The 15,359-nt window shown below is 39.6% G+C and overlaps 1 protein-coding gene across 2 annotated transcripts in view; it reads right to left on the bottom strand.

The window, feature by feature from the left end:
- Window positions 1-15,359, bottom strand: part of DEUP1 (deuterosome assembly protein 1) — a 142,955-nt gene that overhangs the window by 127,217 nt on the left and 379 nt on the right. For both annotated transcript variants that reach the window (XM_037841451.1, XM_037841452.1), the window contains exon 2: window positions 14,470-14,542. In XM_037841451.1, the coding sequence (XP_037697379.1) occupies window positions 14,470-14,516 (47 nt within the window). In that variant the 5' untranslated portion in view covers window positions 14,517-14,542. The remainder of the gene's footprint in view (window positions 1-14,469; window positions 14,543-15,359) is intronic.

Raw genomic sequence — 15,359 nt, 5'->3', positions numbered from 1 at the left:
TCCTACAACTCAATGACAATAGTACAGTCGGCCCAATTATAAAATGGGCAAAAGATATGAAAAGACAGTTCTCTGACGAGGAAATACAAATGGCCAAGAAACACATGAAAAAATGTTCAGCTTCACTAGCTATTAGAGAGATGCAAATTAAGACCACAATGAGATACCATCTAACACCGGTTAGAATGGCTGCCATTAAACAAACAGGAAACTACAAATGCTGGAGGGGATGTGGAGAAATTGGGACTCTTATTCATTGTTGGTGGGACTGTATAATGGTTCAGCCACTCTGGAAGTCAGTCTGGCAGTTCCTTAGAAAACTAGATAAAGAGTTACTATTCGATCCAGCGATTGCACTTCTCAGTATATACCCGGAAGATCGGAAAGCAGTGACACGAACAGATATCTGCACGCCAATGTTCATAGCAGCATTATTCACAATTGCCAACAGATGGAAACAACCCAAATGTCCTTCAACAGATGAGTGGATAAATAAAATGTGGTATATACACACGATGGAATACTACGCGGCAGTAAGAAGGAACGATCTCATGAAACATATGACAACATGGATGAACCTTGAAGACATAATGCTGAGCGAAATAAGCCAGGCACAAAAAGAGAAGTATTATATGCTACCACTAATGTGAACTTTGAAAAATGTAAAACAAATGGTTTATAATGTAGAATGTAGGGGAACTAGCAATAGAGAGCAATTAAGGAAAGGGGAACAATAATCCAAGAAGAACAGACAAGCTATTTAACGTTCTGGGGATGCCCAGGAATGACTATGGTCTGTTAATTTCTGATGGATATAGTAGGAGCAAGTTCACAGAAATGTTGCTATATTAGGTGAGTTTCTTTGGGTAAAGTAGGAACATGTTGGAAGTTAAGCAGTTATCTTAGGTTAGTTGTCTTTTTCTTACTCCCTTGTTATGGTCTCTTTGAAATGTTCTTTTATTGTATGTTTGTTGTCTTTTTAACTTTTTTTTTCATACAGTTGATTTAAAAAAGAAGGGAAAGTTAAAAAAAAAAAAAAAAAAAGAAAAACAAGGAAAAAAAAAAGATGTAGTGCCCCCTTAAGGAGCCTGTGGAGAATGCAGGGGTATTCGCCTACCCCACCTCCATGGTTGCTAACATGACCACAGACATAGAGGACTGGTGGTTTGATGGGTTGAGCCCTCTACCACAGGTTTTACCCTTGGGAAGACGGTTGCTGCAAAGGAGAGGCTAGGCCTCCCTATGGTTGTGCCTAAGAGCCTCCTCCCGAATGCCTCTTTGTTGCTCAGATGTGTCCCTCTCTCTCTGGCTAAGCCAACTTGAAAGGTGAAATCACTGCCCTCCCCCCTACGTGGGATCAGACACCCAGGGGAGTGAATCTCCCTGGCAACGTGGAATATGACTCCCGGGGAGGAATGTAGACCTGGCATCGTGGGACGGAGAACATCTTCTTGACCAAAAGGGGGATGTGAAAGGAAATGAAATAAGCTTCAGTGGCAGAGAGATTCCAAAACGAGCCGAGAGGTCACTCTGGTGGGCACTCTTATGCACACTTTAGACAACCCTTTTTAGGTTCTAAGGAATTGGGGTAGCTGGTGGTGGATACCTGAAACTATCAAACTACAACCCAGAACCCATGAATCTTGAAGACAGCTGTATAAAAATGTAGCTTATGAGGAGTGACAATGGGATTGGGAAAGCCGTAAGGACCACACTCCACTTTGTCTAGTTTATGGATGGATGATTAGAAAAATAGGGGAAGGAAACAAACAGACAAAGGTACCCAGTGTTCTTTTTTACTTCAATTGCTCTTTTTCACTCTAATTATTATTCTTGTTATTTTTGTGTGTGTGCTAATGAAGGTGCCAGGGATTGATTTGGGTGATGAATGTACCACTATGTAATGGTACTGTAAACAATCGAAAGTACGATTTGTTTTGTATGACTGCATGGTATGTGAATATATCTCAATAAAATGAAGATAAAAAAAAATAGATTGGGGTGATGAATGCATGACTATATGATGGTACTGTGAACAGTTGATTGTACACCATGGATGACTATAGGGTATGTAAATATATCTCAATAAAACTGAATTAAAAATAATGGGAGCTGAAATATAAGTTGGCAGGGAGAAAGCCAAGAAGAAACTTGACAATGAACCTCTGGAAATGGGGAATTAACGTGGGCCTGAAAACAGGATGATTGGCCAAGAAGCAGTTGGACAACTACAGCACTCACTGGCAGAAGAGTAAAGGCTCTGGACTGGGGAAGCACCAGGCACAGCAGAGTGCAGGGGCTCTATGGTGGAAACGAAGGGATTAAGTGAGGTCACATATTATACCTGTCTAAATCCCAGGCCCTCAGGCCCCTCATTCTCCTCCACTCCCTGAAGACTGGCAGCACAGACTTATACCTCTAAGCAAGAGATTAGAAAGTTCTCTTCTGGAATCTTATCAGCCTAAAGCAGAGGACTGAAAGGGGATCTGCAAGAGAATGGCCTAACCAGATTATACACAATGAAGATCACTGTGGACAAGACCCGCCCTGTGCGCCTGAGCTTCCACAGATTTTCCCATCAGCTTTCCAATATACCACTCTTAAATAGGAACAAGAAAGTAGGGATCATAAACATTTGAAGTCAGCAGCTCATGTGACAGAAAGGTAAATCAAATACAAACAGAAAAACTTAATTTTTAAGAAACAAACTATGCAGAAAGAAGAAATTTTCAAAAATTATAATTAATGTCATTAATTGCATCCACAAAACAAAGGCATGTACTATAAAAAAAAACATAGGGAAAACAGAAGGGAATTTTGGAAATTGAAATAGCTGAAATTAAAAGCTCAATAAAAAGACAAGACAAAATTGAGTTAATCTCTTAGAATGCAGAGCAAAAAGACAGAGGTAGAAAATAGTAGAGCAAAGATAAGAAATGTAGTGGACTATTCCCGAAGGTCCCACATCCTAATAATAGGAATCCCTGAAAGATAAAACTGAGAACATGGAAGAGAGATAATCATCAAAGAAATAATTCAAGAAATTTCCTACATGTGAAGATGAATTTCCCAATTAAAACTGAGTGTCCAGCACAAAGGTTTAAATAGATACACACAAAGTGATATTTTGAAAAAGATTTTTCAAGCATCCAAAAAGAAGAAGAAAAACAGGTCACCTACAAAAGAATCACACATCAGATGGCATCAGACTTCTTGTCACGACTCTCACAACTTTTTGTGTTCTGCCTCAGCACCATCTTACCTTGCTAAGCCACCTGCCTCAACACTGACATTTGGCCTAGTTCATAAGCAGCTTTCCAGCCTGGGGCATAAACTCCCCAGAGCTGAAACCTGCGTCGGCAGCCACCATCCACATCCCTCACCCAGAACCCACAGCTGGTCCCAAATGATAAACTAACCTTCCCCACCGTCTTCTTGGATCAGTAGTCCCCTCCCTTTTCATGTGTGTTTGCTTTAAACTAACCAATCCTTGACCTCCACAGGAAATGTCCTAACCCCTCCCCGAGGACCACAATAAAAGCACAAGCCCACAGGTCTCCCTGGCTCTGCCTGTGTGCTCCCCAACTGCTGGGTGGGCCACCAGAGCCAGTTGTGCTTCCCAGCAACCCCTCATGGTACTGCTTACTCTCTGGGACCTGTGGTAACAAATTACCCTTTCTCATGCATTATGGCCTCAGTTTCCCATTGTGCCGCATGGGACCTCCACCCAGATCCAAATTTAAAATCCAACTTAACTTCTCAACAGCAACAGTGGAAACTAGAACATAATGAAGCAATATCATAAATATTCTGAGGGAAAATTATTTCTAATCTAAAATCCAGTACCCAATTAAATCTCAATTGAGTGTAAGTGCAATTTTATTGAGATATATTCACACACCATACAATCAATGGCTCATAGTATCATCAGATAGTTGTGCATTCATCACCATGATCAATTTTAGAACATTTTCATTACTTCAGAAAAAGAAATAAAAAGAAAAAAGAAAACCCCAAACCTCTCATATCCCTTAACCCCACCCTATTATTGACCCTTAGTACTGGTGTCATATATTTGTTACTGTTGATGAAAGAATATTAAGATATTACTGTTAACTATAGTCCATAGTTTGCAATAGGTATATTTTTTCCCATTTACCCCTCTATTATTAGCTCCTTGTAATGGTGTCGTATACTTGTTTTAGTTCATGAAAGAACTTTTTTATATTTATGCAGTTAATCACAGTCATCATCCACCATAAGATTCACTGTGTTATACATTCCCATGTTTTAACATCCAGCTTTTCTTCTGGTGACATACATGACTCTAAATGTCCTCTTTCCACCATATTCATCCACAATTCAGCAATGTTAAACTATCATTTTAAGATATATGTGATCTGAAAAAATTTTTACATCCTATGTACCCTTTCTCAGGAAGCTAATGGAAGAAGTGTTCCACCTATACAAAAGAATAAATCAAGAAATTGGAAGACATGGGGGCCCAAAAAAATAAAAATAAAAATAAATTAAAAAAAAATAAAACCAGTAGATAAAATGCAAGAAAGGAAAGAAACTTCTTGGATAGGAAGAAAGAGAACCCAAGACAATAGCTGTGTGGTACACTTAAAAGTACCCAATCTAGACTGAGCTGATGAGATTCGCTGAGGAAGGAGTTTCTTCAAGTAGATTGAAATTGAGAGAATTCTTCATGTGCTGAAATGAATTAAGAGGAGAGTTATGCAACTGGGCAGCGAAATAGAGTTTGGAGTTACACCATCAAGGATGCTAAGTACATGGAAAACTAAGTATATGAAAAAATGCCAGACAGTAATTAACTCCAGGAAAAACAAAATGTGCAGGAAAGGAAAAGTAATCACAGTATACTCTATGGCTCAGAGATGAATAATATATATAAAGTCATAACAAGGCAAACAGAATATTGCTTCAACCAAAATTATGGTATATTGGGAGGATGGAGAAATGGGAAGTGTGTGCATGCATGCATGCGTGTGTGTGTGTGTGTTAGAGATGAGGTGGTGATTGTGGACATGATAAAGAGCTAATTCTCACTTCCATTGTGGAAATCAATACATGATGCCTAAAACAGAAAAATCAAGAAGTAGTGATATAAGCATGTTATGAGGAAATACCAAATAAATACCAAAAGAATCACCCAAAAGAAATAATAGTGGCTGCCTCTGGGGAATGGGACACCAAGGAGGGAACAGGAGATTGTAGTTTTTTTGTTGTTGTTAACAATTTTGAAGAATCTGATGACTTTTTAAACTTTTTAAACTATGTGCATGTGTATCTAAGTAAAGAAAGATCTGGATAAAAGTTCTTTTTCAGTTGAGAAAACACATTTTAAAGAAGCAATTCATCATATGCATATGTGCATCCAGTATGCAAGGATAATGACATTTAAAAAATCAGCACTCCAGAATTCATGTATTTTTAGGAATCTGTGCATTTGTTTCATTGACCTTAGTGTTGCTTAGTGTATCAAGTGTATCAGCGGAACTCCTATTTGGAAATGACCTTCAGAGACAATTTTGTTAAACATGAACTTTAATAATCCTAAATATATTTGACTACATAACACACTGGCTGGTGGCCATGCTGAGCCCTCAGGAAGTTGAAGCTGCACTATGGTTTGTGGATAGATTTCTCGGGAACTCTACAGGTTTCTCTATTAGAGTAGCAGAGGTTGGGCTCTGGAGCAGTTTCTGGGGTTTCAAAAGAGGCACAATTTGAAGGTTAGGGGAAATTCACCAGAGTCACGTTCCCAGAATGACTGATTGTATAAGCGTTAATATAGGAATGAAGAAATAACTTTAAACATTTGTAATTTGTATTTTTAGTAAGAGTCAAGAGTATATTGCATTGATAAAACAAAAGCCATTTACTAGGTAAAAGGAACAATTAAGAAAACATATGCTAAAGGAGTTCTTGGAGATTAAACATGATTGCCAAACCTAAAAATCTCAATAGAGACAATAAATAAGAGAATATGATTATTGCTTAAATAAAAATTAGAAAACCCAAAAAATTCCTCCAGACTGTAGAGCAAAAGAGACAGCAATGGAAATTAGAATAGAAAAAGACATGGGAGTTCTGGGAGATGAGAATGAAACAAGACAGTGAAGAATTATTAATCTAAGTAATAGAATAAACTTTCACTGAGCTGAAGAGATTTGAATCTTTAGACTAAAAGTGCTCATCCCATGCTGTATAGCACTATTAATAAAGGAGCCATACTTAGAAGATTAACTTGATAAATTTCGAAATTCCAATGATAAAAGAAAAATCCTACAAGCCTCTAGACATTAAGGAAAAAAAAAAAAAAAAAAGGAACCTGAGAGCCAGAAAATGAGACTGGTATTGGACTTTTCACCTTAACGCTAAATGTTTCAAGACAATAGCAGCAATGTTAGGGTTTCTGTATGGGAATAAAAATAAGGCATTCTGGACATGTAAGAATTTAGGGAGAATACCATCCATGTTCATTTTTATAAAAAGATTACTGAATGAAGTACCTCAGTCAAATTAAAAATGAATCCACATTTTAAGAAAATCAACAAAGGGGAAAATTCTGTATACAAATAACAATAATAAACAATGCAATCAGTAAAGCTTATGGTTGTTAAAAAAGGATTATTAAAATACAAGAGGAATAATGTAACAATAGAATCAGGAACTAGAAATCCAGATTATTGTTGCTAATGGACAGATATTATTAGGGGTCAAGCAAGATGCCAAAATTACATTTAAAATTCAGGATGCCAAAGAAGAAATTTAAAAAAAAAAGAAAAGATTATGAAACACATTAAGCTAATAACTTGTAAAATAGGACGTAGAACTACCAAAAGAGAAGAACAAAAAAAACTAGATCAGACTAGCAAAATTGGGAGAGCAAAAAGGGTGAAAAATAATGTATTAATGACAGTAAAGTCTTCTTTTTAATGGTAAAGACTCTCCAATTGAGTTTTTTTTAAATCTAGCCATATGTTATTTATAAGAGACACACCTAATATGGTATAAAAAAAGCTTGAAGAGCCCAGAGTCACAGCCCTGGAAACTGAAAATGACTGGGGCTTTCTCCACTGAGCCGAAAAAGAATCAGATAGCCCCCTCCAAGGCTCTCCAAGTTCCAGAAAAAGCCTCAGGTGTTCCTGATAAAGGCAAAAGTTTTTTTTGATGACTTTCTTGCTCTCACTGATATTGCTGCAAGTGGCTTCTTCACAGCTAACACTCCTCAGAACTCCACGTCGATCATCAAATTCAGCAGCACTGCTTTCACTGGTATCACTACAAACACTGTTCTCTCTGCTTCGAGACTTCAGGATTGATTTACAAGGGACATATTCTCCATTCACAACATCAACAAAGACTCTGTAAATGTCAGCAGGAGTCCTAATGGTAGGCAGCTCCTGGGCAGAATGGCCACTGCCAGAGCTGTTCTTTTGCTTACGTTTGGCTTCTTCTTTCTTTTCACTAAATTTTAAAGTGGTATTTTTTCCAGTATTTATTCGGACCCTCTTAGGTTCAACAGTATGAGAAAAATATATTGTTGGTACAGATTTATCTCCAATCCCTGAAGCATCATGGTCATTTTCATTATCACCATCCTCATCATCCTCATCCTCATCCTCATCTTCATCTTCTTCATTACTAGGATAAGAATTTGAACCATTCACTGAACAATTCAACTGAGCATTCACTTGACCACTGAACAGTTCTGAATCTGTAAAATCCTCTTGACAACTGCTGGGAGTAAGAGAATCTGTTACTTGATGAGCCCCATTCCCTTTTGGGTTTTGATCTTCTTTTTCCTCCTCAGAAGAAGTTGTATCTTCTCCATTTGCAATTCCAGAATCAGGATGACTATCAAGTTCTCCCAGCAAACTTCCTTGTCGCTCTAGTTCTTCAAGTCGAGCCCACAGTTCCTCATCAGCAAGCAAATCTTTGGATTTTACATCATTTGAAGAAAAATCTGCTTCAAAAATATCTGAAGTTTTGGGTTTGGAGTGAGGTTTATGGTCAATTCTGTGTTTTACTTTAAATTCAAAGTCACTTTAAATTTCTTCTCTTATGTCAACAGTATCACCTGCAGCATCACTCATTTTCTGCAAATCTTCTGTGAATTCAACTCTGGATTCAAAATTTTTCATCACTTTTTTAAACTCGTCTATTGTTTTTCTTGCATGTTCTTTCCTGTGCTCAACTAAGCCTACAGCCTGTTTTGCTGAGCACTTTGCAAACCAGTTGTCCCCAAGTAAAAGTGACTTCATTAGTATGGACAAGTTTTCCTGGCATGAAGGCAAAAGGGCCAAATGGTACCATGATATTATAAGACAACTTATCAGGCAATGTATTGAGTCTTTCTTGAAGGGCATTATAGTCATTATCTACCTTCTTCCAGTGCTGGATTTTCTCTCGGCAGTTACTGACCACCTTTTCCTGCTCCTCGCGGAGCCGCGCCACCTCCGGGCCATGCAGCAGCGCCGAAGCCTAGGCCGCCGCGGAGGCGTCAGCGTGGGGCCCGGGGTCGAGCGGAGCCTCCATGGAGGGGGCGCCAGGGATCTGGGGAGGAAGGCGGCCGGGCCGGCGGGCTCAGCGGAGCGAACGAGTCCTAAATGAGTGTTTACGGAAGCGGCGTGGCTGGCGGCTGCCCAGCGCCCGCGTGCTCGTCCTCATCCACCGCGTGTCCGGGGCTGAGGAGCCCGGGGCCGCTGCTCGCATCCCGGCTGCCCGCGACCGCATCTCACTCGCACCTGTCGCCCGCCGCCGCCGCCGCGGGCTGGGAGCTACAGGCCGCCTGGGAGCCGGAGTCGCTTCTCCCGGCCGGGCCAAGCCGAGCTGGGTGTCCCGTGGCGGCTGCTCCTCCTCCGAGCCTCCCCTCTCTGATCTATTTTTCAATATCCCTAAGATTGTTGCATTATGAAATGGGCAAGTGGGAAATAATATCAGATGTGTAGATTTTTATATGGTGTGTCATCCTTGCAGGAATAAAATGAGAAAGGCACTTTTATCTAGTATTGCTCTGACATTTGAATCTGGAAATGGGTTACTGTCAAGAACTGTGAAGGGTCGGTCTGAGATTCCTAGTAAGCTAGTAAGTTAGCATGTTACTGTTTCATGGACATTGGGAGAAGACATGAGTCTCCTGGTTCAGGGACACAAGTTTTTATTACTCATGGCACAGCAAGCAGCATGAGTATCAGCTTATTTGTGTCACTTCCCTTCACCCCGCATCTCACAGGGGTGATAAGATGGGTCGATGGATGCTGCACATGTAGAGGGTTGTTTCACAGCTGAGTAGTTGAGGAACCCAGGGCCCCGCATGTTTTGAGCAAGCAGCAAACACTGCAGAAAGCAGAAAAGCTGGTCTCCCCTTCCCCAAAGAGAAAGCAATTACGCTGTAGTCATGCTGTGGTCATCTTGACTTACTTATTTGCTTATAGGACCAGCTACAGAAATAGCTCAGAATCAGGAGATGGATAAGTCTTACATTCTGGCACGCTGAGCAAGAAAGTGCAAGAACACTCAGGGATCATGGTGAACTGCCTCTTCCAGTAGATACACTACCTTCAAATGGGTGAAGTAAATCATGAACAAATGTAAAAGTTCCCATTTAAGTAATTTATTCTAAATCACAAAACTTATGACTTTACATACACTTTTTCAATATATATTTACAAAACTACCCTTGTAATATATAGCAATAAAAATTTTTCAAGGTTATCTCTTAAGATATGCAATAAAAATTTGAACAAAACCATGTGACCATACATACAAAGGTACACTGGTTTCTTTCAATTTTTATTAAAATTGTTCCTCATTTCCTAAGGTGTTTGAGTACAAGGAGAAACTATATTTTTATCAATTTTCACATTTTTTTCTAAATTCCTTCTTTTAAAAAAGATAGAAAAACTGTATGTATATCATCAACTTCGTTGCATTAAAACCAGATAGAATTAATACAAATAAACTTCGTTTCTTAAAAAAAAAAAGTTTTCAGGCCTGTTAGAAGCACTTGAAAGCACTTGCCATAGAGAAAGGCATGAAATCTTAAGTGTTCCTTAAGGATACTTTGACACTCCCAAGGAAAATTTAACATTTTTGTTTCCTCTGTTCTTAGACTCTAAGGGAATGAGGATGATTACTGTGATAGTTTGAAACTGTTATGTAACCCAGAAAAGGTCATGTTCTCTCAATCTATTCCTGTGGGTGTTGACCTATTGTGGGTGGGACTTTTTAAATAGGTTATTTCAATTGAGATGTGACCCACCTTGAATGAGGTGGGTCTTAATCCTCTTACTGGAGTCCTTTTTAACAGGATAAAAGATAGGAAAAACCCAGAGAAGCTCACAGAAAAATGCCCCAGAGAAGCCAGAAGATGAAACAGAGAGAAACACCCAGAGAAATTTAGAGAAAAGGCCACAAAGAAGCCAGAAGATGAAAGCAATGAAACCCAGGAAATAAGGACCAGCAGACGTTGCCATGTGCCTTGCTATCTGACAGAGAAGCCCAAGCTAGCCACCAGTCTTCAGAGATGGTATCATCCTGTTGATGCTTTAATTTGGACATTTTCATGACCTTAGAATTGTATACTTGTAAGTTAATAAATCCCCATTGTTAAAAGCCAAAAAAAAAAAAAAAAAAAAAAAAAAAGCTTGAAGAGAAGGAGAAAGCAAAGATATTCTAGGCTAAAGTAAATAAAAGGAAAGCAGGGATGCCAACATTCATATCAGGCAAAGTAGAATTCAAACAAAAACACTAACTTACACCTGTGAGATATTCCATATAATAAACCAAGAAGATATAACAGCCATGAACCTCAACACACTGAGCAACAGAACACTGAAATATGTAAAACAAAAATTGTATGAAATATGAGAATTGGATAAATCCACAATCCCAGTGAAGATGTTTCTTAAAATTTGACAGATCAAATAGACAAAAAATAAGGTAACAGAAAATTTGAAAACCATAATTTAAAACATAATAATTGAAAAGCTTTATTATATATGTATAACTTTTTAGCTTTTTTACTCAACCAATAGAGAATATGCTCTGGGCACACACTCCATAAACAAATAAAAAGCACAAACTCACATAAATATGACTGTTCAGTTTAGAAGTTTAGGTTGAATTTTATGGCACAAATAAAAACACCTATAATTGGGAGGAACCATGGATAAATTAAAGTGAAACCGTGTTATAATGCTGATATCAGAGAGTAATGCTGATAGTAATCAGAGAGTAATACCCATCTATTATGACTGTCCTGTGTAAAAGCTCCCACCTTGGGCCTCTGTACTTCCTGTTCCTTTTTGTTTGCGTTCTCTTTGCCTACATATCCACATGGCTCAGAATCTCAGTTCTTTCAGATCTCTGCTCAAATGCAGCCTTGATAGAGAAACCTTCTTTGATCACCCCATTTGCACACTACTTTATCCTTACCTTGCCTTATTTTTCTTCATATCATCATACGATATATATTTATATTCTGTTTTTTTTTTTTTAATCTCTTTCATTAACGTACAAGCCCCTTGAGGGAGAGTCTTTTTCTATTTTGTTCACTGCTGTCTTCCCAGTGTCTCAACCAGTGAGTTGCCAATAGAGCCTAATAAACATTTCTTGAATGAAAGTTGCTCCACCAAAGGTCTCTCTGTGTGTAGGTGATGTGTTTGATTAGCTACATAACTAATTTATTTATAAAATTGGATTGAATTCATTATCTAGACTTTTACATCTTTCTCAGTGGCATGTGGGACTGAGGTCTGAACCCTGGTTTCCCCCTGCTCCATGCCTGCCGTTGTGAGTGGAGTGGTTCCTTGTGAAGGCCTCTGGTAATTCTCATCCACTTGTTTGTAATCAGTTTGTGATTACAGCTTGTAAAATAAACAAACAAATAAGCTCTATGGATCTCTACTAAATTCTAAGTTCTTTAAGAACAGGTCTATTTCTTAATGATCTTTGTATGCCAGGGCTGTGCCTGGCATACATTCAGTACTCAATACTTTTTTTCCAAAAGAGTGAATGAAGAGAAACAGCAGTCTCCATGGCCTTGGATTTGCAGGAGGGAAGTGACAGCTGATACCCAACCTTCGAGCCAAGACCACCAATCTGCACCTTAGCCCTTAGTGCCATCATTATATCAGTGACCCAACACCTACTCACTCCAGAACCCTAACCTGGCTATGGATATTAGGTAGGCTGCTGCCCACATCCCATTACCATTTATTTCCAGTGTAGGAAAGAACGCAGGGATTGGTGCCATCTGCACCAACCAGCTTTGTATTCTGAGGTAAGTTCCTCCTTTCTCTCTCTTTCTAGCTATCTGAACCTCAGTGTGGCAGTCTGTGTAGTAAGCAATATGGCCTAGCCCAAGAAAGGTCTGGCCTTTGCCTTGGCTCCTGGGAGTTAGCCTCTATTCATGATGGGCCCCTTAGACCAAACCTGATAGGTTATACTAATGAGATGACTCATGGTGGGTACCCAATCGTTCATGCTAATAAGATGATTCAGGGTGGGTGGGCCCGATCAGGCCTTACCCCTGTCTCTGGATGGGACCTGACTCTGCCAGGACCAACCATGTGATTAGAGGGTTGGCCCTTGAGCCATGTGATAACCTGATCTCAACCTGACCTCTGGGGAGGGGAGGGGGCCAGAGGCTGAGTTCAATCATGTGAGCGATGATTCAATCAATCATGCCTACAAAATGAAAACCAATAAAAACTCTGGACACATAACCTTAGGTGAGCTTCCCTGGTTGGCAGTACTCTGTCACACTTTCACTCCAGGAGGGTAACATGTCCCTATAGACAACCAAAGCTTTGCTTCTGGAACTCCCCCTGGCCCTATGAGTCTCTTCCTTTGGCTGGGTATTTGTATCCTTTTGTTATAATAAAACTGTAATCGGAAGTGTAGTGCTTTCAGTAAATGCTGTGCATCTTTCTAGTGAATTACCAAACCTAAGGGAGTCTGTGGGGTCCTTCAAATTTGTAGCCAGCTGGTCTCAAGTGAGAGTGGCCCTGGGGACCCCACAACTTATGGCTGTTGTCTGAAGTAAGGGTAGTCTTCTGGGCACTATTCCCTCAGACTTTATATAGAGGCTGCTAGTTGTCCACCAATATCCATTCTTCATCCTTCAATATAGAAATTCTAAGCTTTAGCTGGCTATATGGCTGCCCAATTAGAGACCATATTCCCCAGCCTTCCCTGCAGCTAGCTGTGTCTCTGTGACTAAGTTCTGGTCAATGGGAAGAGAATAGAAGTGATGCGTGCCATTTCCAGGTCATACCCCTAAAATGAAGAGTTAGACACCCTTCCCTTTGCCCTACCCCCTTCCCTATGGCAGGAACACAGCCACAATGTCAGGAAGTGAAGCAGTCACTTTGGGCCCAGAGATGGAAATCATGTAGTGAGGTTGGCAGAGCTGCCCTACCAGTCCTGGTCTGCTTATATCTGGATTATTATGTAAGACAGAAATAAACTTCATTCTTATTTAAGCCACTAGATTATTTCGTGGTCTCTTTGTTACAAGAGCTTAGACTATATACTAATTAATATATTCAGTTTTCTTAGTTGTAAAATGAGAATAATATCTAGCAGGGCTCTTGTAAGGAGGAGTATGCAGTAAGAGTTTAAAAAGTGATAGCTATTTTTATCCATACTTGTACAGTTTTCCCTCATTTTGATGTCAAGTCGTGGTCTAAGCAGAATAATCGAAAGTGAGACACCTGTAGTGGTTTGACTGGTGCCAGGTCAGTCACAATCAAGAGTAGGCACTGTAGTAACCCTGTGCTCCCGGGTCAGCCAGCGGCCAGTTAGCCAGTGAAACAGCAGGAAGAGGAACCTTTGTAGTGTGGGTGGCAGAGAGAGGGTGGGGAGAGATATTTCTTGAAAGGAATTCGATTGACTTTCTAGGATGCAGAATGCTATACAAATTATAAACCCTATTCCTTACCTCTCCTTGAAACTTTTGGTAAAATATCCAGTTCTTACTGCTGTTTTGTAGACTTGTATATATTCTGGGGGGTGTTAAAGTGCTGAGTTCAGCCTTAAGGGCAAGAGTGGAGGGAAGCTCGTGACACTTGATGCAACAAGGAGCAAGCTGGTCAGGAGCTGCTGCAGTGTGGGAACCTAAGAGTGCACCAGGCCTGCAAGCTCAGTCCCCTGGGTGTTTGCATCCCTCCCACTAAGACACTGCACAAAGTCACAAAAAATTGGACAATGGTGATTGTCTTTGGACACCCCTGGAGTGCAGATCCACAGAGTCAAAATTCAAAAGACTATAGATTCTTAATTGCAGTCTCTTAAAATCCTCCCACCCTCCTCACCAAAAATACTTGGCACATTCTTCTATTAATACTAAATTTCAAAACTCATGCATAATCAAGGAGTTTTAACAAAGTAAAATACCAACTTATTAAACAGAAATTTTGCAGCAGCACTTACCCCATTGTATTAGGGGCCTTGTTCTCCATGTCAAGAAGCTGTTGCATCTGGTTTATATTTCTTGATTTTTAATCTGTTAGGAAGAAAAATGATCTAGATTCCTAAAATGCTTAAAATTATTAACTTATAAAACAAAAATTTTGTGATTAGCAAACCATTCAGTGTTAAATTTTCTGAGACAGTATCAGCTCTTGGTTCTACAAAGTGGAGAAAGGCTTTTTGAGGGAGTGGGGTGAGGAGTGCCCCCTTGTATCTATGACATTGGCTTAGTGATGAGTTGAAATGAGCATTCATTCACTATTTATTATTGAAATATTGGTACCTAGGTACCAGGTACTTTGCAGAGTGCTCAGTACATGAGGATGAGTAAAGTAGAATTCCTACTCAAAGAGGAGTTTCAGCTAGATTCTCTCAAACTTTCTTTTCCTATGGATTCCCTAAATGGCATGCCTTTATTTGATTAAATTCTTTTTTCGGCCATTTCTGGGGTTTATTAGAATAAACATACCAAGAGATGTAGGACAAAAGGCTGAAGAATTGTCTAAAAATGCAAAACTTAAAATTCCTTAATGGCTTTATGGGCACTGGCTCATCCTCTTGACAAAAATGAGGACGTTAAGTACTTGCCTACAGCAAAAGGATTTTTTTCCCAGCAACAAAGTTTTATTTAAAAATTAATCTATGAAGATAAATGGACAAAGTATTGAAAAGGAGTTAACTCCAAGTTACTGAATATAAGTCAATTAAATAGCATTCAAGTTTGTAGAAGGAGGAGAAGGAAGACCCAGGGGTTCACATCACCCAAGTCAGAGGAATTAAAGGGAGATCCTGGAATTGTGCGCGGAGAGGAGCGGCGAAAAGCAAGGACGGTGGACGAAAACTTGATCAGA

Source organism: Choloepus didactylus, chromosome 6 (assembly GCF_015220235.1).
Source record: "Choloepus didactylus isolate mChoDid1 chromosome 6, mChoDid1.pri, whole genome shotgun sequence".
Classification (NCBI taxonomy): Eukaryota; Metazoa; Chordata; class Mammalia; order Pilosa; family Megalonychidae; genus Choloepus; species Choloepus didactylus.
The sequence above is the reverse complement of the archived record's forward strand: the minus strand, read 5'-3'. Positions and strand labels throughout refer to the sequence as shown.